General features: G+C 49.4%; 2 protein-coding genes across 3 annotated transcripts in view; one reads left to right on the top strand and one right to left on the bottom strand.

The window, feature by feature from the left end:
• The window catches only part of EPG5 (ectopic P-granules 5 autophagy tethering factor), a 91,550-nt gene extending 82,315 nt beyond the window's left edge, over positions 1 to 9,235 (top strand). For both annotated transcript variants that reach the window (XM_039842528.1, XM_039842524.1), the window contains exons 42-44: positions 359 to 574; positions 2,170 to 2,284; positions 4,710 to 9,235. In XM_039842528.1, coding sequence (XP_039698462.1) covers positions 359 to 574; positions 2,170 to 2,284; positions 4,710 to 4,892 — 514 coding nt within the window. In that variant the 3' untranslated portion in view covers positions 4,893 to 9,235. The remainder of the gene's footprint in view (positions 1 to 358; positions 575 to 2,169; positions 2,285 to 4,709) is intronic.
• A 2,766-nt stretch (positions 9,236 to 12,001) lies between these two features.
• SIGLEC15 (sialic acid binding Ig like lectin 15) lies at positions 12,002 to 19,305 on the bottom strand. The gene is given in 5 exon segments (XM_039842533.1): positions 12,002 to 13,818; positions 13,820 to 13,874; positions 15,786 to 15,816; positions 17,056 to 17,433; positions 18,631 to 19,305. Coding segments are annotated over 5 exon segments (1,236 nt in total). The 5' UTR covers positions 19,196 to 19,305; the 3' UTR covers positions 12,002 to 13,611.
• Positions 19,306 to 22,144: the final 2,839 nt, after the last annotated feature.

Below are 22,144 nucleotides of genomic sequence, written 5' to 3' on the forward strand. Positions count from 1 at the left end.
TCAGTTCATTAGCGGTAACAATATTTTCCTCATAGTGTTGTTAATGAGGATTAAGCGAAAGAACGTAAAGCTAGCACACAGCGTTTGGCATGTAGTAAGTGTTCAATAAATGATAGCTGTTCAATAAATGACAGCAGTGTGGCCAAGCGATACTTTAATAATAATAATAAATGATATTATTATTATTAACATAATAATAAAGTTTTACATTATTATATTAATAACTGTTACCCGTTAGCCTAAGCTTTAAGAGTGCTAAATGCCCCTTAGACTTAAAACTCAAGTGTGGACTGTCAGTTAAATGGGAATAGAAATAAACCCACTTGTAATTTTATTTTCCTCTGGGGCCTCCCCTTAGGTCTGTGCAGGAAGAGGCAAAGCTGTTTTTGTGGTGGCACCAAGTCCTGCAGCTGTCCCTGATCCAGACGGAGCAGAATGACTTGGTCTTGACAGAATCTGTCATTCGAATTCTGCTCATGCTTCAGAGCAGGCAGAGCCTGCTTGCTGAAGAGAGGCTCAGCTCTGGGATTCTGGGGGCAATCGGGTTCGGCCGGAAATCACCCCTGTCCAACAGGTAAGGAGGCATCTGTCGCTGTTCTTCTAACTGGGCCTCAGTGTCTGCACCTACTTAGGGGTTGTGACACTTTAGTAGGTTTTTGGCTTAGGGGGTAGGTTGTCCCCAAAGATTAGGGGAAAAAACAACCAATGTGTTTTATTCTTATTTTAAAACAACTTTGTTTTTATGTTCAAATAATTTTTTTAAAAGTATTATCTCTTGTCGTATTTTGATTTGTAATCTGGCCACACTACTGATTTCTTTTTGGCTTGGAGCCAGTGATGGTTTGCAAGGGTAGGTTGAAATACCCCAGTCAGCTTCTTCATTGCACGCTCTTTATCAGGGCAGTCAGATCCTGGGTGAGACTCAGTCTACTCGAACCGTGAAGTCAAGAAGAGTTAGAGTTAATTGATAAAAAGGATAAGCATTGAGAAACAAGTCTAAGTTTTCTTGCTAAAAATTCCAAGGTGTGAAAGAATTTGCCATTAGCCTCCCGTTTTCTCTCATAATATTCATTTGCATCGTGGGTTTTGTCTAAAGCCTTTACCAGCACTGAAGAGTTTCCGTACCGTTCTAATGGCAGCATTCTTGTGGACTAGCCCATCCTGTTTGTTGCAACTTCAGGAGCCACCTAATTCAAACCAGTTAACATCATGTTTCTTTGTTCATGGTAGAATTTATCAGGACTATGTGATTCTCATTTACTTAAATTGTAGTAAAATACACATAATGTAAAATATTATCATGGTAACCATTTTAAAACATACAGTTCAGTGGCATTTAGTACATTCATAATGTTGTTGCAACCATCACTAGGGTGATTTTTATTCCCCTAAAAGGAAATCCTATACCCATTAAGCAGTCATTCCCTGTTCTCCTCGCCCCCAGGTCTCTGGCAACCACTAATTGACTTTCTGACTATTTACGTCCTATTCTGAATAGTTCATAGAAACGGAATCATATGATATGTAGCCTCTTGTGTCTGGCTTCTTTCACTTAGCATAAAGTTTCAAGGCTCATCCATGTTTTAGTATGTGTCAATACTTCATTCCTTTTTACAATTGAGTAATATTCCATTGTATGGATGGATGGATATACCACATTTTGTTTATGCATTCATCAGTTGATAAGCATTTGGGTTTTTAAAATCTTCTGGCTGTCGTGAGTAGTGCTGCTGTGAAATTTGTGTACAAGTTTTTGTTAGAACACCTGCCTTCAGTTGTTCTGGGTACATACCCAGAAGCGGAATTGCTGGGTCATATCGTTTGTTACTCTATGTTTAACTTACTGAGGACCTGCCAGACTTTTTCACAGCACCTGCACCATTTTTTATATTCCCACCAGCAATATCTGAGAGTTATTATATATTTTTGTCAACACTTTCTTTCATGAGTCTCAGTTATGCTTACTTACATTGTTTGGGTGGTGATAATGGAAGAGAAGACTAAGGCTCCTTTTTGATGATATTTAAGATTTTCCTGAAGAGGCTTAAAAACAGTAGTAGGTCTGGAAATGTGTTAGTCTTGTTTTTTAATAGAAAATATGGTATTTATTTTAAAATGCTTACTTTATCATAGCCATTTACTTCTTCTGACCTCTCCCTAACACCTAAGGTTCCGAGTCCTTGCCCGAGGCATGGCTGCCTTCCTTTCAGTTCAAGTTCCTGCTGACGATCAGATCCGTTTGAAGCCTGGCTCTGAATTATTTCTCACCCCCAAAGCTCAGCAGGTCAGTAAAAACAGCTTTACAATGAAGAGGTAGAAGTTTTCCACCAGGCCCTCCCTAGGGGGTGGGAGGTGTGGCAGCTGGAATATTCACACGACTATGTGGTGATCTGCAGTAGTACAGTGGAAAATGGGTACCGCGTATGCCTGCCTCAGGTTTTAAATCAGGTTTTGTGAAGGTGCTTGCCTAGGGCACCATGACACCATTGTAGAATAAGCAAGGCCATAGGCAAGCCAGTCTGGAATCGAATTTGGTTCTGATGAACATGACTATGCGCTGATCTGCCACATGCCAGCAGCTGGGGACTGGCATGGAAGATGTGGCCACAGTTGAGAATGATGGAGGTTAGCTGAGCTTTAACTAAGAACCAAGGAAATGGTTCTTATTTTGTGAGTCTGAAGGCTGACCACTGTTGGCTGATGTTGGAATAACCTTCCATGGACAAAATGATAGCTCTGAGAAATTATAATTTGTTCTAAAAATGTGGAAGTCCACATGGTAGTGGTCCCATTCCTGTAACTATTTTTACTTATAATCAGACTGGCCAGACAAAGATGTACCAAATGTAAAACGATGGCCACACTCTTGAGTGCTTACTACACTCCGGGCGTTGTTCTAAGTTTTAACTCAATTGATGCTAAATAACTAAAGTTTTAACTCATTTAATCCTCATAACAACCTTAAAACATAGGAACTTTTATTATCTTGATTTTATGGATGAGGAAATGGAGACAGATTTGTCCCAAATCACACAGCTAGTGAGCTCTGGGGCTGGGATTCGGGATTCACTCAGCCAGTCTGGCTCTGGGCTTCATGCTCTTGCCGCCCTGCAGTGCTGTCTCTGTATACATGGTGAACACTTAGACCCATAGCTCTTCTTCTTTTGCAGCTTTGTAATGTCTCAGCCAGCCACCCACAGGGTGATATCTTGGTTATTAAGAGCAAAGACCAAGTGATACAATCAGCAGGTTCTTCACCAGCATCTCTATTTATAGAGTGCCTGATACTTGTTACAGATAACTAGACAACTGCTCTTTGAATCCTTATGTCGTATATGAACTGTCACAGGTGGGCAAATGAATCTCCCGAGGGCTGGTTGTAAAGTCAGCACGAAGCATTTCAGACTTGAGAATGCTCCTGTGACCACCAGTCCCTGGAGGAGGGCTTTTGCTTTAACTGTGGCCTGCTGGTCTCCCACACCTTGTGTCTCTGCCTGCATTTCTTTAAACATAAAGTACCTGTCATCAGGATTTTCAGACTTGAAAAAAGTCATCTTTTTATAAAACTATTACTCTTAGGCAAATTATCACAGTAGACCATTTTGGGGGTTAAATTAAAAAAAATAAGAAAGGGGAGAGACATGGATACTATGGTTCATGAAAGTGCTTGTCCCCACTGATTCCTGAACTCCGTTCATACAGCAGTTAGCCTGGTACTAAAATCCCTTCCGTTGTTTATTTTCAACCCTAAGACTTCTGTTTCAACTCCTTGGTAATTTATTGCTAAGCTGCCACTTCATTTATCATCTTTAGAAAACTTTCTCCCTCCTTGTTTACTGAGCCAACCAAATTCCGTCTTGTAATCTATACTTTCTAGTGCAGTGGTCCCCATAAATGACAGGAGAAGGAGCGAGAGACTTCACAGTTCACACTCAGAAACCTGGCGGTGGTGGACTTACATGATTGGAAAATAAAACTCCTCACTCTCAACCATTGTTTTGATTTTTTTGTTTCTTTTCTTTTCCCCTAGCTTGAAAGAGGGAAAATTAAAATTAGGAAATTAAAAAATGTTTTATTTATTCCCGAAGAGAGGCATGGGAACATCATTGTCATTTCTATGGGACAGAAGCTGGAGTGACTTGACTTCTGTTCTACATTTATTGACTGACAGATTGATCTTATTGCTTACCCTCAGCAGCACTTAGCCACTGGTTTCTTTTGAATTTCATTCAGTCAGACATTTTAATACGACATTATTATGTAACCTAAAGACAGACCCAACAACAAATTAAAACAGGCCTCGCAGGCAGCTGGTGCCTGAGATTTCCGATTGGGGCTCCAGGAAGAGAGGCAGCAGATGATCTGGTGGGGAGGGCTCCACTGCTGGCAGTGCAGGGAGGAGGACAAGGCAGCAAGGCCAGCCCGGCCACAGCGGCGACGCTGCGAGGAAGGGTTGGGAAGTAGCACAGGCCAGGAAGCGGGAAGACTGGATGTGGAAGGTGGCCGAAGCCCCAGAAGCTTGGGTCGCTGGTCTCCTGTTTGTGGTTGATCAGTGCCTGCCTTTGGGACCTCTAATTCCAGTTCCGTAGGCTTCCCCAGAGGCTCACAGTTGTTATCAGGTGATGACAGTAGGTGTGCTATACCTGCTTGGAATCATATTATATGCTTCTAGGTAGGTGGTTAACCCTTTTGTCTTCCCTGTTTTTTAGGCTCTGAATGCACTTGAATCCTTGACATCAAGTAAGCAGTATGTTGAGTACCAGGATCAGATATCACAAGCCATTCAGTTTATACAGCATCCTGGCCATTGCCTCCAAGATGGGAAAAGCTTCCTGGCTCTTCTTGTTAACCGTCTCTATCCAGAAGTGCATTATTTGGACAACATACGATAGTAACACTGAGGCTCTTGAAAAATCCATTGCTGTTTATGTTTACATTAACCTTGCTGTTGCACAAGTAACTTTGCTCAGTTTCACTGTGGAGCTCAGTTTGGCCAATGAAGTAGTTGACTGAGATGCAAGTCAGACATTAGGTAATCCTGTTGTGCATGTGCATGTGTGTGTGTACGTGTGTATGTGTGTGTGTGCGTGTGTGTATGTGTTTTCTTAGCTCTTACAACTTTCCAGGGACTTTTCAGTTTTTACGTTACTCCAAAAACAGAAACTTAGTAAGTTCCACTTGGAGACAGAACCACTTACAGTTGCTGAATATCTTAGTCATCCCGCAAAGTCCCCGGCTGGGGTTCGCTGTGTATCTCCACTTCTGTCTTCTCCTGTTTTGTTTGAATGTCACGATGCCCCTGCCAGATCTAACTACTTTCAGAATCATGTTGAACCCTCACATGTGAACCCCATTTGTGTTCCTTCAAAGTAAAAGCAAGCTTTGAAAATTTCTGCGTATGTCAAATATGGGGAAATACATCAGCTTAAAAGTGTTGTGTTATTTCTCAGGAGAGAGGTAAGAATGCTAGGATTAAGCGAGTCGCTATCTAAAATGTGACCACTTGATCCTGAATATAGTGGACAGCAGAGATGATAAGTCCACTTGATCCAGCTATGTGTCCTCATGGAGAAGGAGCCATCCACCTAACTCGGGGGTGGTGTGCTGACAGTCTGTGATGAGCATACTGTGCATAGATGTGTTTTGCTTGGTCCACATGGGTGGAAAGTAGAAACAGGGCTTACTCTCTCCAGTCAGGTAGACACACATTCCCTTTTGTCCTATTGCACCCCATTCCCTTATTCACATCACTACTCGGACCCGGTAGACATCCAAGTTTACAACTGTTGATAGACACCAAATCAGATATCTGAAGGCTCTGGCTGGCGGGTGGAGGGTGGGAGGGGAGTGGGGATCAAGAGACAGAGAACTTGGGTCTCTGTTCCCTGCTGTTTCTTCACTCCATTTCGAAACTCAGATGAAGTTAGCAAACCTGCTGAAACTAGGTCGGTGGAAACTAGGTCAGGTCAGGAGACTTCACTGAAATTTGGCATTTTTTCAATAGCCACGTGCCTTCTGTTGTTGTTAATAGTTCATTCACTGTTACCAAAGCTTGTCAGTAAGTAACATTGCCTTGTTCTGTTGCCATCTTCTTGCCCTTGTCATTTTCCCCAGGAATTAGCAGTTCGACTTACGTTTTCATATTCATAATTCTCTTGGCTCAAAATCGATTTTGTGTGTCCAACTTGCATAATGTGTCTTTTGTTTATGGGTTCTCTGTAGCCCAAAGATATTTACCTAAAAATGTCTAAACAGTCACTGAGAGCTGTTAGCAGGGGATAGAGATGCAGGTTAACAGAGTGATACGCTCTTCACACATCCTTGTGGAGTGTTTCCCGGACATTTGAAAGTGTGTAGGAATTGGTCTTCATTTTGAACTTCTTTAGTTGAACAGAACAGTTCTGCCTTCTAGACGTGATCTATATAAAGATCATCCCTGATCGGGGCCACACGGTGTCTGTCTCAGACGGGCTCATCTCAGCTGTCTTTGTGTTTGCCTCTCTCCATTTTCCGAACCGGTCATCTTCCTGCGCTGTGTATAAGAAAATTTTAGAAGCCACGAACAGTTTAAAGGCTGGTTTGGCAACAAAGATTTTATGACAGGAAATATTTTGTGCTGTGAGGAAGACGTAATTATTGATATCCTAGAATGTGAAAATTTTGAGTGATAATATGTACATTTTAAAGAAAATTATGATTAATTGTTAATTTTTGAAGGTTTATAATATTTATAATGTATTTGATCTGTAAAAATTAGAAAAAATAAAATAAAATCAGTCTTCGTTTGTAGCTGGTAAGACTCCCGATTTTTAGGGATATCACACTATCTTGTAAAGTTTTTCAGTTAAAGTCGATGCAGACATATCTGATGTCTTCTGTTTTATTTGACAATGTAACCTGATTATCGGAGATAGTTGTGCAGAGTGCTTTCTTTTTAACTCGTGCTTAACAGCAGGTTTACTCACTGCATAGGCTCCTCTGAGAGGCCCTGGGCTAAGAAAGTGCTTTAAAGACACGGAGATCCTTCTGAAGGTGGCAATGCTGCTCTAGCCTCCTGGGAAGGAATAGGTCAGTGGTGGCCATCGGCTTTCGAGAATGATGAGCCTTTGCTGGCAGAAATAGTCTCCAGAGAGCACAGGGCCGGTTTCTGAGATGGTCCCCAGTGCTACATGTGGATACCTGGATCAAGCAAGACCAAGGCCGCCTCTGTGCCAGGCAGTGTGGAAGGTGAACTAGCGCAGACTGCTCCCCTGCATGTAGCTGTCAGTGGCATGGGTTCACATGGGGATGTCTGTCAGCCTCCTGGCCTCAGCGAAAAGCACCTCTTCTCCACTCATCTCTCTCTCTACCCTGCAGTACCCAGAAAACGGGTCTGGGAGGCACACTTGATCCCCTCGCAATCTCCTAACTCTACAGACGCTGAGGGGAGCCAGGACCCAGCCCTGCATGTTCCCAAAGCTCCTGGGCACGCGGTGGACCCCGGTCCCCGGGCATGGCGCATTTCACAGTCTGATGATCAGTTCATTGGCCCAGTCATGTCTGCCTCCCCGAGGTTGTGCCTGACTCTCAGCCCAGTCCAGAAAATGAACCCCCACCCCGCCCAGAGCAGCCTAACCTTACTTTAGCCAAGTGCCAATGCTGTTTCAGTCAGTGACCAAAATCACAGTCCACATTGCACAAGTTGGAGTGTTCATGCCCTTTCTTCCTTTTGAATGAAGGTGATACACAGTTTTTTTAATCCTAAAATTAACAATTTCTTCTGGAGTAGGAAAATGTTGTGGAATCATGACTTTTAAAGTCAGCTGGGATGTTAAAGCTCACCTAGTCCCTCCTCTCACCAGCCCCAACCTCCGCCCTCCCCTCGGCAGGTTGTCTCGCCCCTGGTGGGCAGCCCAGGCAGCCACTGGTGGGCTGTTTGTGGTTCTGCTTTATGTTAAGCCCAAACTGGCCTCCTGGAGACATTGGTCTTGGTCCTGCTGGAGCGGGCCAGGCTGGGCTGCGCTCCTACCCTTCTGGACAGATCTCTCTTCACTTTGAGATCTCACCACACTACTGACCCTGCCCACCCACCCCTCAGTCCTTTTCAGTGCCTTTAGTTGGTCCTTGTCCCTGCCATGTCTAACAGGGCTGCACTTTGGGAAAAGTGCCCAAAGTAGCCCCTGTTATTCTGAAAGGGCTATGCCTGGGGTTAGCAGGGCCAGGACTCAGGTGGGACAAATGAGGTACCGAGGACACAAATTTAAGGCGTAACTCACCTGCAGATGCCAGGAGCGTGCCTCCTTACATTCTGTGCCCCCAGCCTTGTTCCTGCCCTTGGGGGTTGGTCGCACTACTGTGGGCTGAGCAATGAGGTTCACCTCCTTGGACTCTTGGGTGCCACTGGCTCTCAGCTGCTGTGCCCTGGGGTTGCCACATTCAGTGGGATGTGCAAACTCTAGACCTGAGTTTAACATCAGTTGCTGCTGAGGACAGGTCTCCTCATCTAGCTGCGTGGTGGGTCTGACAGTAAGAGGCTTTGCACTTCTCCTTTAAAACTGCCTGCTCCTCATTTTGGATAAATTTTATAGCTCATTTTGAGGTAGTAGCTGAATTTTTTCTGCTCATTTAACTTTGTCTTACTAAGCAAAATGGAGAGTATAATGTTGGAAATAAGTGTGTTGCTTAAAAAAAAAAAGTACTCTGCTGGGAGCTTCAGTTTCATGTAGGTAAAGCTAGGTGAAGTTGTTGGCCTACAGCCAGGCCCTACTACTGACCTTGGTCTGGTTCGTGATGAAATTCACACATTACAGAGGTATCATGTCCTGTAGAAGCTGTAGTGAAGTTTCCTTCAGTCTGAATAGGTTTCTGATTTCTGATGACAATAACTTGGAAAAAGTAAACAACGTGACCCTATTTTGGGATAATGAAATCACTAAGGAATGTTGTTTATTTAATGTACAGATAGAATATCTCATTGAGCTCTGAGGGGTAGAACTTATTTTTCTTCCCATGACTTAAAATCACTTATATGGCAACAAATACTTTAGTGTGTTCAGCTCTTCCCTTCCCACATGTTGTAGTATGGCCTCTAAAAACCACAACTTATTTTGGTCATTAATGTGTAATATTCACTTCTTAATTTACTGTTCACCATTTTACATGTTTGTACAAAGAACAGATTTTTATATAATTTTGAGATAAAGGAAGAAATGAGAATTAGTTAAGTAAATTGCGAATAAACTAGATTCAAATTTAATTTACACGTGGTGGATGTGGCTCGTTTTTGACAAGTTGGTTGGAAGATCTTTTCATCCAGCAATCATACTAAGAAAAATGTGAAATTAGAAAGCTTACAATGGGTAGGATCTGTATACTCTGTGACATTTCACCACAATGGGTGAGGCCTCTAGTTTCAAAGAGAATTTAAAACTTGGGGGTTTAAGTGTTGGCAAAGACACCTCACCCGGTGATCTCAGAGAGCTCAGGAGAGCCCTGAGGGTTTGTAAGGTGACCGTGACCTTGGTAGGAGAGATGTGAGGCTGCACATCTGGCTGAGGGCGGGGGTGCCTTAGGGGGCAGAGCTGGGGGAGAGGGTGTAGTGTTCTGCCCCAGAAATCACTTCAGCATTAGGATGCCAGAGATTCTTCCTTACTGTTCATTTTCATGAACATTTTTGTAAGACATGTCTTGAATGGACCGAGGTATGGTGAGAGGGTCAAAACGTGTGATGCTGGCCAGATCACTTTCCTCCCAGAGACTTTCACTCATTTTAAAGTGAAAATAATTGAAGCCTTACCTGTTTCCCAGGTCTTTAGTGAGAACTGCCTGCGATCATGGGAAGGAAGGGACTTTGAAGATCACAAGGTGCTCCAGAAATGTGAGGAGCGGTTATTGTGGAAGGGTTGGGGCCAGGGATGGAGGTGGGACAAGCCCAGGACCTTTAACTCTTGGTCGCTAAGTCCCTCTGGCCTGAAGGTAGGGTCTCATCCAGTCTGGGAAGGGGGTACGTGTGAACACTCAGCCCCACTGAGTGTCATTTCCACCCCAAGGCAGGACCTACATTCAGTGTAGGTTATCTCTTGGACAGTGTCATCATGTAGCTGCACCTTGATTTAAAATTTAGGTTATTAGTTCCTGGAGGGTAGGGAAGGTGTGTTGGGCTCTTGCTGGATCGGAGCATGCACCTGGGCGATTGTTGCCTCTTCCTCCCACTGCCCATCTCCAGCAGTCCCGTGGGTGGCCAAGAGTGGAAGGGAGCCCGTGGGTTTTTGGAAGCCCCTCCAGGAGTGAATGAATGGGCTCATGTTCAGAGAGCACCATGCCAAGGACAGGAAGGCTGTGGTTCTGCACCCTGTGCCACACTGGGAATTCCTGTCTGGAAAGTACCAAGTCTCCTAGGTCACTCTCCATGACTCCGGGGCCTCAGGACACTGTGCTGACTGAGCCTGTTGCCCATGGCTCCAGTCTTGCTTGTCACAGTTAGAGCCTGAGTTCTCCAAGAGGTTCGAGTTAGGGGAGACAGGCAGCTCTGCTCCACCCAGTGAGAGCGCCAGGCTCCGAGGCCAGCTCAGGGGATCTGGTGACGGTCAAGTGCAGTCCCGCCCCTTCTGCCCCTAGAACAGCTGCTTCATCTGGAGACCAAGCAGGAGGCTGTCCGTGCACTGTGAACAATTTGTTGGAGTTTCAGAGGGACCCTCTGTTGTCTCTCCACTTGCTCCCACAGCCCATCACTATGTCTGGAGCCACACATCCGAGGCACATTCCTTGGAGGAATGCTGCTGCTTCCATTTCCAAGAAGCCTTACTTCAAAGTGCAAAGAGCACATGAGGGAGCACCCCTGGGGAAAGAGGAATGTGAGCTGTAAGACGATATTGCTGAATTACTAATTTTCCCAAGTAGGATAATGGCATTGAGTTATGGGGGAGAATGCGCTTGTTTTCAAGAGACACAGGTATTTAGGAATGAAGTACTATGATGTCTACAGCTTACTCACAAATGGTTCAGCCAAATACACACACACACACACACACACGCACACGTGCATTAAACGAATATGGCAAAATGTTAGTAACTGTTAAATGCAGTTGGTGGGTACCTTTTTCAACATTTTGTGTGTGTATACATGCATGTGTTTGAAAATGATCATAAATACAAAGTTCAGGATGAAAATCACCTGTAGAATTGGTAAAAATTCCAGCCCCTCCCTCGGAGCCTGTGACTTAGGAGGTTCAGGTAGTGGTTCAGGGGATTTGAGCAAGCTCCCCAGGAGTTCCTCATGCAGGCATCCCTGGAACCCACTGGGGAAACTCTGAGTGTCCAGGGTTCCAAGGCGGAAACCCAGATTATTGTGGGGCTGGAGCATATGGATGCAAACAGCCATATGGATGCAAACAGCCACGCTAGGCGGTCCAGGGAGCCAGCCCCATGCTCAGCCCCTTGGGTGCCCTGACTCCCTTCTCCTACTCTCATTGCTGTGGGGGCAGCACTCTCCACCGTGAGGGAGCCCCCTAGCTCTGGCCACATCCTGCCTCCACTCCCGTGCTCCAGGACTTCCAATTACTTAAACATCATGTTGTGTCTGATCTCCTGGCCTTTGCTCAGACTGTCCCTTCTGCACAGAAAGCCCTTCTTTCCTACCTCACAACCTCCATTCTCCCCGATCTGCATGGTCAGCGTGTACCATCTCCAAGTCCCCTCCTCTAGGAAGCCTTCCCAAGACTGGGTCTGTCACCCCTTTTTATGTGCTCCCATACCACCCCCAGCATACTGTTGCCTGAGCATGATTTTTCAATTACTGATCTTACTGTGGAGTAAGTCCTCAGGGCTGTTTCCAAATGCTTCTGGCTTTCCTCCTTCCAGGTACAAAGTATGTTTTCAAAACACACACACACACACACACACACACACACGCATGCACCCGCCCAGCCCCTTGAGGGTGAGTGGGGCATATGGCCAGTTCTGGCCAATGAACTATAATCACAAATGGGAGACTCTCTGCAGGTTTCTTTTTTTATCTCTTACCCAGCAATCCACAACATTAGAGATGGTGGATCCTTGAGTAAGTACAATGAGCAAAGCACTCCCTGCTTAAATGATGGGCATGTAGCTTTGGCTAGAATAAACCCTAATTGTTTATAGCCACTGTGATTTTGGAGTTGGTTTGTTACCACAGTATAACCTAGCCCAGCCTGACTGATACACATGCCTTATTCATTTTTGTATCCCCAAACCCTTGGCCCAACTCCTAGCACATAACATATACATAAGAAATAATTCCTATCACTATTCTTGGCTGTGAAGCTGGCCTCAGAGACCAGGCAGAGGTTCCAAGACATATCACCCTGTGTCCTTCCCTTCTTCCCCGGGGATACAGGACTTTTCCTGGAGGTGCCCCAATGTATCCTCATACAAGGGGAACAACTGCCAACTCCTCCGACCTTTTAACAGCTCAGACAGGTTCCCGGATGGATTCTCAGTTAACCATGAGCTGCCACCACCACCGATCTGGCTTAGTGAAGGCTCTGGGAAGGAGGGAACTCCTGACGCACTGCCTTGCATATTAACTTGTAAATTTCCCTCACCCTTCAGGTCATCTCACGAGGGAAGCATCAAAATTTCTGAAGGCAAGTTCGTCCCCATCGCCTCTCCAGTCCTCTATCTCTGTGGTCTTTTCTTCTTGCCACCTTGCTGGGTCCCAAACACGCCTCCTCCCCCTCTCCCTGCCCCCAAACACTGCAAGAGCTAAAATGATCAACACGTTCACAGTGAGGTACAAATACAGAAGGCAGGACGCTGCAAAGTCAGCCTGGCAGGACTCAAACAAACGGGGTGAAGCTGCTGGTGTTTTGGGGCTTTGCACATCCTTGGAGGATCCAGGTGGTAAAGAGAGAGGCCAGAGCTGCAGCTGCTTTATCCACCGGGACCTGCAGCCCAGACTTTGCCTGAGGTTTCCTAGCCTTATGACAGTGGATTCCAGATGCTTTGAAATGATGAGTGTTTTGTTTCCTTTTCCCAGGGGGGCCAGCTCAAGGCAGTGCAGAGCAGCTGATGGGTAAGAGGTGCGCAGAGTGTGGGGCAGTCATGGGAGACCCTAGGGGACAGGGGCACCAGGCTTCTCTTCGTCACCAATTCGATGTTGGCGGGTCCCCAGGTTTGCACAGCCTCAGCCCCGAAGCCCCAGCCCCTCTTTCTCAGCGAGGCTGGTATGGGCACCACACTGTCCAAGAACCATGCACATCCCAAGGCTGTTTTGGAAGGAGGAGCCTGTAGTGCCCTTCACATCTGTAGACAGCTTTGTACTTCCCAAAGTCCCTTCCCATCCTCAGGTCCTGACAGTCCAGCCAGGAGGGAAGAACATTATCGTCCATGTTCAACAGTGAATGCGCTCTGCCCCAGAGAGGTGGGAGAAGTGCCTTTGTCCACACAGAAAGTCAATGACAGCCAGGAAGGAGCCTAGGCCTTGAGATCCTATGACCGGTGTCCTGCCTGCTTTACAATAGTGTTCTAGGTAGAAAAGGAGAAAGGGGCTTTTCCGGAAGTTTCACACTGGAATTCAGGTGTGCACACACACACACACACACACACACACACTTTCAAAATGCTGGCCCCATGGACATATTAATCACTGGGGCTTCAGGACAGGTGTTCCTGTAAGAGAGCACTGGGCCCCTGTGCGGGGTCCTGGTCTTGATGGGGTCGCCCGGTGGGGGACTGCCAAGGTGCCTGGGATCCAGGAAGGGCTGTCTCAGCCAAGCTGCACGTCGGCCTTTGCTCCTTGTGGTCCACAAGTGGGTGCTGGTGGCTGAGGGGCTCCTCGCAGGGAACACGCAGCTGCCGGTGGGCCCTGGGGGCTCATCTGGCTCAAATTTTCATAATTGGACTCCTGAGCTTGGGGCCTGTGGACAGGAGAAAGTCGGCTGAGCACTCAGTACAGGAGGGCTCCCTAACTGCCCAAACCACAGCCCAGCAAGGGTCAGGGAAGGGAGACGAGATGGGCATCGGGGCCTAGATCCAACAGGGCCTGGAGACCGACTGAAGCCCAGAGGCAAGGAAATGGAAGACCTTGTGGAACAGGACGGGGCTACCGTGGGCGGCAGCATCCTAGACTACAGTCTGCACCTTCTCCAAGGGATCTCGTCTGTGGCTTCGGAAACCACCTGTGTCCCTGACCCCCAGACCCACATTCCCGGACCTGGGTTCCTGAGCCCCAGCGACTTTCCTGACTTCTGGGATGGCTGAACGGGCATCGCACCGTAAATGTCCATAGTGCTCACATGATCCTCGCCGCCACCCCTCTCTGCTCAGCTTCATCTCAGTAAGTGGCACGCAGGGTTCTAGCTCCAAGCCTGAGCATCCTGGCTTCTCCCCTCGCTCATGCCACCCACCCAGTCCTCTGGCCAGCCCTGCCTTCCATCTGTCCCATCTCCCACCTCCACTACTGCCACCTTCATCCGGGCAGCCATGCCAGCCTCAGCTTTGGCCAACAGCCTCCTCATAAGTCTCCAGTCCCCTACTCTTGTTCAGATGGGGCCCCTTGTCTGCTTACAACTATGCAGTGACTCCCCATCACACTCAGAGTAAATCCCTCAGCCTGCCGGTCCCCCCTGCCCCCTTCTCAGTCTCCCCTGAGCCTTTGACTTGCCTTTTCCTCCTGGATTGTCTCCGCTGCCCCTGCCTGCCCCGCTGGGCTCCAGTCTCAGGTCTCCTCAATGTCATGTCCTCAGAGAGGACATCCTGATCTAAAGTAGCCACAGCCCAGTGGGCCCCTCCCTACCCCCGAGCTCTTCTTCATCGCCTTGTCCATTTTCTTCACAGCTCTTATTTTAGAATCTAAGATGATCTTGTTTATGTTTTATTAAAATTCTCTACGCTAAAATGTGATTTTTCTGAGGTTGGGGATTTTTGTTGTATCTTTAGCATATAAAACATAGGTGCCTGGTACACAGTAGGTACTCAAAAACTATATGAACAGTCAACTTTCTGATTTAGGTGCCTTGGTGAGATAGTAAATTAGCAAAGAAAAGAAACATTGCACCGGGAGTTGAGAATGTGGGGGTGAGCAGGCAGCTGAGGGAAGGGCCCCAGCTGGCAATGTGGATTTCCCAGCCCCCGGGACACAGGTAGAGGGGAGTTATGAGAGCGGAGGCTGCACTTGTCTAATGGGCCCTGGAGGGCTGTGGTCGTTCTGCTCCATCTCTTTATCCCCAAGCATCCAGGACAGACTGCCCAGGGACTCTGAATTGGATTCTTTCTTCTTCAGCACAGGCCTTCACTTGGATAGACATGGAGGAGGGGCGCGTGGATGGGAGGGGCAACGACTGGGCCCCTCACCTAAGCTCTCAGAGCCTCTAATGACATTTGTATTCAGAGCTTTCAGCTGGGTCTCTGGGGGAATGTTTGCCTTGAGGTGACTTCTGTGTGGGTCTGCCCGTTTTAGAATACTGGGCACTACCAGAGGAAACATAGCCTTGAGGAAGCACATCTAGGTGCTGAGATAAGATAGACACACAGAAAAATGACCCTTCAGCACTGGAACACCAGGCAGGTCTAGGGGAGAGTCTAGTGTGAGGCTCAGATAATACATGCTGGGAGTGGGGGTGGGGAGAGCAGGTCACCATGTCCTAGTCTAGCCCTAGAACTAGGGCTTGGTGGAATGAAGGAGGGGGCCTTGAAGGCTGTAGGGACCCCTGGCCCTTTGCCTATTCTTTTTCTCCTCGTGCCACCAGCCTTGAAAACCTGTACCTCTCGGCCAGTCGGGACAAGAACTGGGTGGGGTGGGGTGGGGTGGGGTGGGGTAGTTCACTTACCGTGGCGGGGTGTCCTGGGTGACTGAGTGCTCTGTGTGAGGGGCAGAGAGAGAGCACACATGAATCTCCATGGTAGCTTCCCGGCTACAGTCCCAGCTATCCACCCACCCCACTGTGGAGAGTGGTTTGAAGGGACCGTGCAACAAACAGCAAGCTAGCAGGGTGCCAAGTGACCTGAAAGGCGAGCGGGAGTTAGTGCGACAGGTGGAAGGTGGAGAGGTCCAACAGAAAAACCCACCTTGCTGAGGCCCCTGTATACAGAATGCTCGGCGAGTCTGACGTACCAGTAAGAGAGCAAGCCAGGTCTCGGCCTCCCTGTGGCCGTCCAAAGCCCACTCTATCAGCTCACCACACCCTTCTTGGGCCAGACCAGGCCACGCTGGACTGCTTTTCCCATCCCTCTCCCAGCATTTACTGTCTGGGCCTCACTCCGGCAAAAAATGGTAGGTAGCCAGGGCAACTGTGACAAATTTTGGATTTCATCCCAGGAGAGTGTGCTGCTGACCTGGGTGGTCTGAGAGGCTCTGGGAAGCTCTCTCCCTGGGTCACAGAGCAAATTTCCCATCCAGCCCAGTGAGCGGTATGAGGAGAACTGCAGCTCTCTGAAAGTTCTGCTAGTTTACCCTTCCACACTTCTGCACATGCTGTTCCCTCTGCCGGTCACACAACTAGCTCCTCGCTTTCTTAGCTCATGCCTACTTAGAGTTTTTCATTTCACTCTCACCTGCTTGTGTAAAGCCTTCTCTCCTGGCCCTTGTCCAGGTGCCCACCAGAGTGAGGTATACAGACCCTGGGCTCTAGGACAGCATGCCAGGTCGCAATTATCTCCTTACTCCTCAGCATCCCATTCAAGGGCAGGCAACCATGCCTTATTCATCTCTGTATTCCTAGCACCTACACAGCGCATAGTAGGTCCTCAAGAGGCTGGTTGTAACTAATGAAATGGTGCTACTTGGGAAAGCCTGTGTGTGGTCAGAGATCTTGGGGAGATGTCCTTCAGGAGATGGTGGTAAAGGGGTGGTCTCCGGAGCTCTACTGTCTGGGTCTGTGTTAAGTTCTTTAACCACGTTGGCCTCAGCTTCCTGGTTGTAAAATGGGCTCATCCCGCCTCCTAGGCTTGATGCAGGGAGAAGAAAGTGAGATGATGAATAGGCACAAAAATGATGTTTTGGTTGTGTCATGCCAGGTGGTTGGACTGGTAGTTTTACCTAAAAGGAGAGCCTCCGCTTGCCCCAACCCTTGTCCCCACCCTGGCCAGGGGCTCACCCACCTAGTTGGTGGCGGGCAGCGCGAGCGGCCAGCACGCCGAGGAGCAGCAGCGCCTTGAGGCCGAGCGCCCCGAGCAGGAGGACGATCTCCGAGGCTCCGGAGGCGCCATGGAAACGGAACAAGTAGACGCTGGCCTCGGCGCGGCCCAGGCTGTTGGAGGCTGTGCACGTGTAACGGCCGTCGTGGACCAGTGTGGGCAGCTCAGCGGTCACCTGGTGGCCGTGACCCTGACCTGGGCCCTGCGCCGCAGCTGAGCCGTTGCCCTGGGCGGGGCCAGACCAGGAGAGCGCGGGCGGCGGCTCCCCTTCAGCTGTGCAGAGCGCACGGAAGGCATGCGCTGGGCCAGGCAGCACCGAGATGTTGACGATCCGCGGGGCGGCTGCTGGCGGCAGTCAAGGGTGGGGAAGACGTGGGTTGGGGAGGTGGGGGTGGTGGGGATGCAGGGGTATGGGGGGAGAGCAAACTGTGGTCAGAGGGCACGCATGCGACAGGTAGGGTCAAGGGGTGTCCCTCCCTGTTCCCCTTTGGTTGCCCAGAAAGTTGGAGGAAGTTGGGGGATGCAAAAAGTAGGAGTGGGCACCCTCGTGCCAGCCTGCCCAGGTCCCAATACAGGTGTGGCCTTGGGCAAGCTATTCCACCGCTTTGTGCCTCAGTTTCTCTATGTATAAAATGGGGATCGCTTACCTTATGAGGTTGGTGAGAAGGTTTGGCAAGCTAATACGTATGAGGGTACTTGGGCTAGGGCTTGGCCCATAGCAGATGCTCACTAAATGGCCGTTATTACTATGGGAGTGCAGGTTGGGGGCAGTCTCCTGGCGATTTCAAGGGCCCCTCCCACAACCAGACAACTTCATGGAGAGCTAGAGCTGAGACCGATTCACTGAATCGTGGGCCTCTGTTGGGTAGGAGCCCACCCTGGGGAGAAACTGAAATGCACTCAGAGAGACAGCTCAGCCAGCCTACGTGCACGTGGGAAGTTCTTGGCAGAGTCAAACTCAAACCCAGAACTCCTGGACCCACCCATAGCAGGGGGCTCAGGACTTTTAAAAGCTCTACAGATAATTCTGATGGATAGCCAGGGCCGAGAATAATGCTCTAGGGAGGGGGATTCCAGTTCCCACATCTTTATACTTCAGGGTCTAGCAAAGTGCTAGGCACTGAGGTGAGGAGTAAGGGTGGGGGGAGGAGTCTCCCTGTGCGCCCCCCCGGCAGCTTTCCGGGTGCACACAGCACTCACCCCATTGCAGCCCTTGCCATATTTAGGATTATTATTCATTCGTTGTTTTTTTTTTTCACTCTTTGAGAGCTTCATCACAATGCTCACTCCAGGGCCCGACCCAGCCTTCCCAGGGCCAGGATTCTGAATTTTTGACAAGTTCTCGGGCGGCCCATAACCACTGACAGGTGTGGACCCCCCCGCCCCGCTCCGGCAAAGGTATATGTCTTATTTCCCCTTCGGATCCCAGCAGCGGAAACGTGCCAGGCACTTAGTAAGCCCTCCGGGGAAGGGCGGGAGGGCGGGGAGGGAAGGAAGGCGCCGCGCCGGCCAGGCAGCTCCAGACCCCGCCGCGCTCACCGGTCACGCGGAGCCGGACGCCGTGGCGGCTCTCGTAGCGGTCGTGGATGTCGCCGGCAAACTCGACGCGGCAGAAGTAGCGGCCGTCGTCGGCCAGGGCCAGGCGCTCGACGCGCAGCGAGAGGTCGTTGCGGCGCGGGTTGCCCAGCAGGCGGAAGCGGCCGTGCAGGCTGAGCGCCGTCTGGCAGAGCTTGCTGCCGCTCGCCGCCGCGCACCGGAACACCTGCGGGCCGGCGTAGGGCTCGCCGGAGCGCCAGATGGCAGTCAGAGGCCCATCGTAGTGGCGGTGCGGGTGCGTGAAGGTGCAGGGCAGAACGGCCGCCTCGCCCGCCATCGCACTCACCTCTGCCGGCACCTGCATGGACCAGTGCTGCGACGGGACACCTGCAGGTGGGCGGGCGGGGTGCGTCAGCCTTAGCCCTTCCGCTCGGGCCCAGGACTCCGGAGGGACCCCCTGTGGGGTCTGGACACTCCAGGACTCCGGAGGGACCCCTTGGGGTGGGGCCTGGAGACCCACCCCGTGACTCGAGAGGCATCTCCAGGGCCCTTGACTCCGAAGACTCATCAAGTGCTTGAACCCTCCCCCACTTTCCTGGGACTATTTGCTTCTCTCTTCTCTCTGGGTGATTCCACCTCACCTACAGCCCGATGACCCCATCACTTCCCCTGTTGCAGAAAAGCCCTGGGTTCCTGATATTCCAAGACCTCCAAGAAAATGAGAAGAATAAATGCACTTACTGTGCACGTCTGTGTTGAGCAAGTTCCCAGTAGTATCTCTTTTGGTTCTCACATATGATCCTAGAGGTAAACACAGTTATCCCTGGGTTACATGTTAAGGAACCGAGGCACAGAGAGGTTGAGTAATTGCCTGAGGTCACACAGCTAAGATGAGGCAAAGCCATCACTGAAACTCAGAATGTCCTGACTCCACATTCCGCACTCTAGTGAACTATAGGTGTGGAATGTTGGGGCTCATCCAAGGAAACCAACAGTCTCATTCAGGGAGGGGAAACTGAGGCTCGGGAGGGGATGGTATGTTTTGAAGTTAGTGTGTTGAGTTAGTGGATGAAATTCCTCTAGAATCTAGGTCAACCCAAGTGGACTTTCCAAGTGGTTAATGCCTAGTAGACAGGGAGCTGAGAGGCCGAGAGTGGTGAGCGGTTATCCTGCCTCCTTGCTCTGTGCAAGCACCTCTGGACTCAGTTTCCTCACTTCCTGCATTGTGAGCCTCTGAAGTCTGGTTGAGGTAAGATCCGGAACCACTCTGCCTCCAGCTCACAGAGCACCGTGAGTCACACTGCCTGTGCAGTTGAATATGTGCTGCTTTGAGAGAGGGGTGAGCAGGGTAGGTGGGTGGGTGTCAGTGCTGGTTCTGGGAGGATCATGTCAGGGGTGGTGCCCCCCCAAAGAGGGAGAGCAAGCTTCACAGCTAGTGCCCCAGGTGCGGTTCACAAAAGGGATATTTAGAGGGAATAACATTGCAGCTCTTGTATTTCCTAAGGGCGTTGCAATTTACATAGTTCTTTTACATACATCATGTCACATGACCTTCAAAACACCAAGAGTAGAAAAACAGGGCAGATGAGAAAGTAGAGACCCAGAGTCACATAGACAGAAGTTGGGAGAAACCTAGCTTTTCTGACTCCAAGTCCAGTGCTCGTTGCTCTTTGTGGTAGCCCAACCCCGACTCATGCCCTGGGCAGGAATCCTCTCAGCTCACAGCTGGCAGACCATCCTCCAGGGAGCCCATCCCATCTACAAGTGATCTACAGGTCAGGGCATTCCTTCTGCACAGAAACAAAGTCACCCACTACCCATATGACCACCAGTGCTCTTAGGAGCATGCACATCCCCTTCTTGTGGTGGCCTTTCCAGGATCCCAGACCCATTAAGCCTTCCTTCCTTTGATGGAAGTCCCAGGCCCCTCCCCATTCTCACTGCCTGCTGGGTACTCGCCCAGCAGTGTAGTGTCCTGACCCAGGGCTCCAGGTGTGTGCTCCAGCTGCGTGGGACCAGCAGAGTGGGGTACGAATTGGCTGTGTGAGCTGTGCCTTGTACACAACCTCATTTTGTGCTTGTTCTGAGTTTGCAATCAAGTAAAACCACAAATTCTTTTTTCACACAATCTGCTTCTAAGCCAAATCTCTCTTCTGGACAAGTGGAATTATGCTTTTGAACTCGAATGGAGGACTTGCCATTCATCCCTAGTAAGATCTTGTTTGCTCAGTCGTTAATAATCAAAGGGCCTAGTTCCAAATTTGTGAAACCTTTTCTAAAGCTTTTGCTGGTTCAGTCAGCACTCTCGGTGGCAGAAAGCGTCTGCCCGCTCCCGAGGCTCCGCCCTCCCTCAGTTTCCCTGTACTTCTCACCCTCTGTAACTCGGGCATTCCAGATTCCCCACGTATTGTTTGCCGTTGTGTATTCATCAGTTAGCAAAGATTTATTAGACACGACCCCACTCTAAGCCAGGCACTGGGATACAGCAGGAGTTACAAAGATCAATAGAGTACCAGCCTGCTGGAGCTTGTGGCTCAGAAGGGGAGACAGATCTGGGGACACATAATTATACTGCAGCCTGCCAGATGCTCTCATGAGGGACACAATGTTCCCTCTGTCCGATCATGGTTTCTGGCCCATTTCACTCGCTGGCTCCCTTCTTACCTACAGTGGGAGGCCTTCCTTGAGTCCCAAGTCTAGGTCTGGTGCCCCACCCCTGTGCCCCAGGGCTGGCGGAGGTATGTCCTCTGTATGGGCACTTCCTCTGTATTAACTGTGTGTCTTGCTAGGGCACCCAGAGGTCATGCAGGGACCCCATGCATGAGGACATGGACTACGTGTGTGAGGTCACACTTGTGTTGTTATTGCCCAGCACGATTCCTGCCACATAGTAGGTAATGTTGAATGGAATTGCTGACAGAGCAGAAGCAAAGATGATCAGGCTGGCTGGGTGTGGGGTGGAGAAAAAGGCATCGTGCAGATATTGGGCAGGCAAGGGCGGGGGGGAGATGCCATTTCAGCACAGCCTTGAGAAAAAAGTGGGATGTCACTAAGCCTTGAGACAGATTGAAGGCTATTAGACAAAGGGGACAACAGGGCAACACCAGGAGGCAGGGACTTCAGCACAGAGGTTGCAGGGAACCACAGGATTAGAGTTCATAGTGCTTTAGAGGCTCTTTGGGGGCCATACCTCATCTCATTTCACGTGCACGATAACCTCACAAGGGACTGTCATTAGCCCCTTTTAGAAAAGGGGGACCTGGGGCTCAGAGAGCTCAAGTGACACAGCCAAGTCATTTGATCCACCAGAAGCAGAGCCAAGGCTTTACCATTCCCTCCGGCAGCTCATACCCATCTCTTAGGACAGGGAAGGGGCTACTCCTGAACTGGAGCCACCTTCTTGTAGGGTCTCTAATCTGCTTCCCTCAGGTCTGTGAACCTCCAGCAGTCAACAGAAGGCTCACATTCCCCTCTGTCCAAAATACCTCCTTTCAGTGGTGCGCCACGGGGCATGATA

Source organism: Pteropus medius, unplaced genomic scaffold, assembly GCF_902729225.1.
Source record: "Pteropus medius unplaced genomic scaffold, Ma_sr-lr_union100, whole genome shotgun sequence".
Taxonomy (NCBI): Eukaryota; Metazoa; Chordata; class Mammalia; order Chiroptera; family Pteropodidae; genus Pteropus; species Pteropus medius.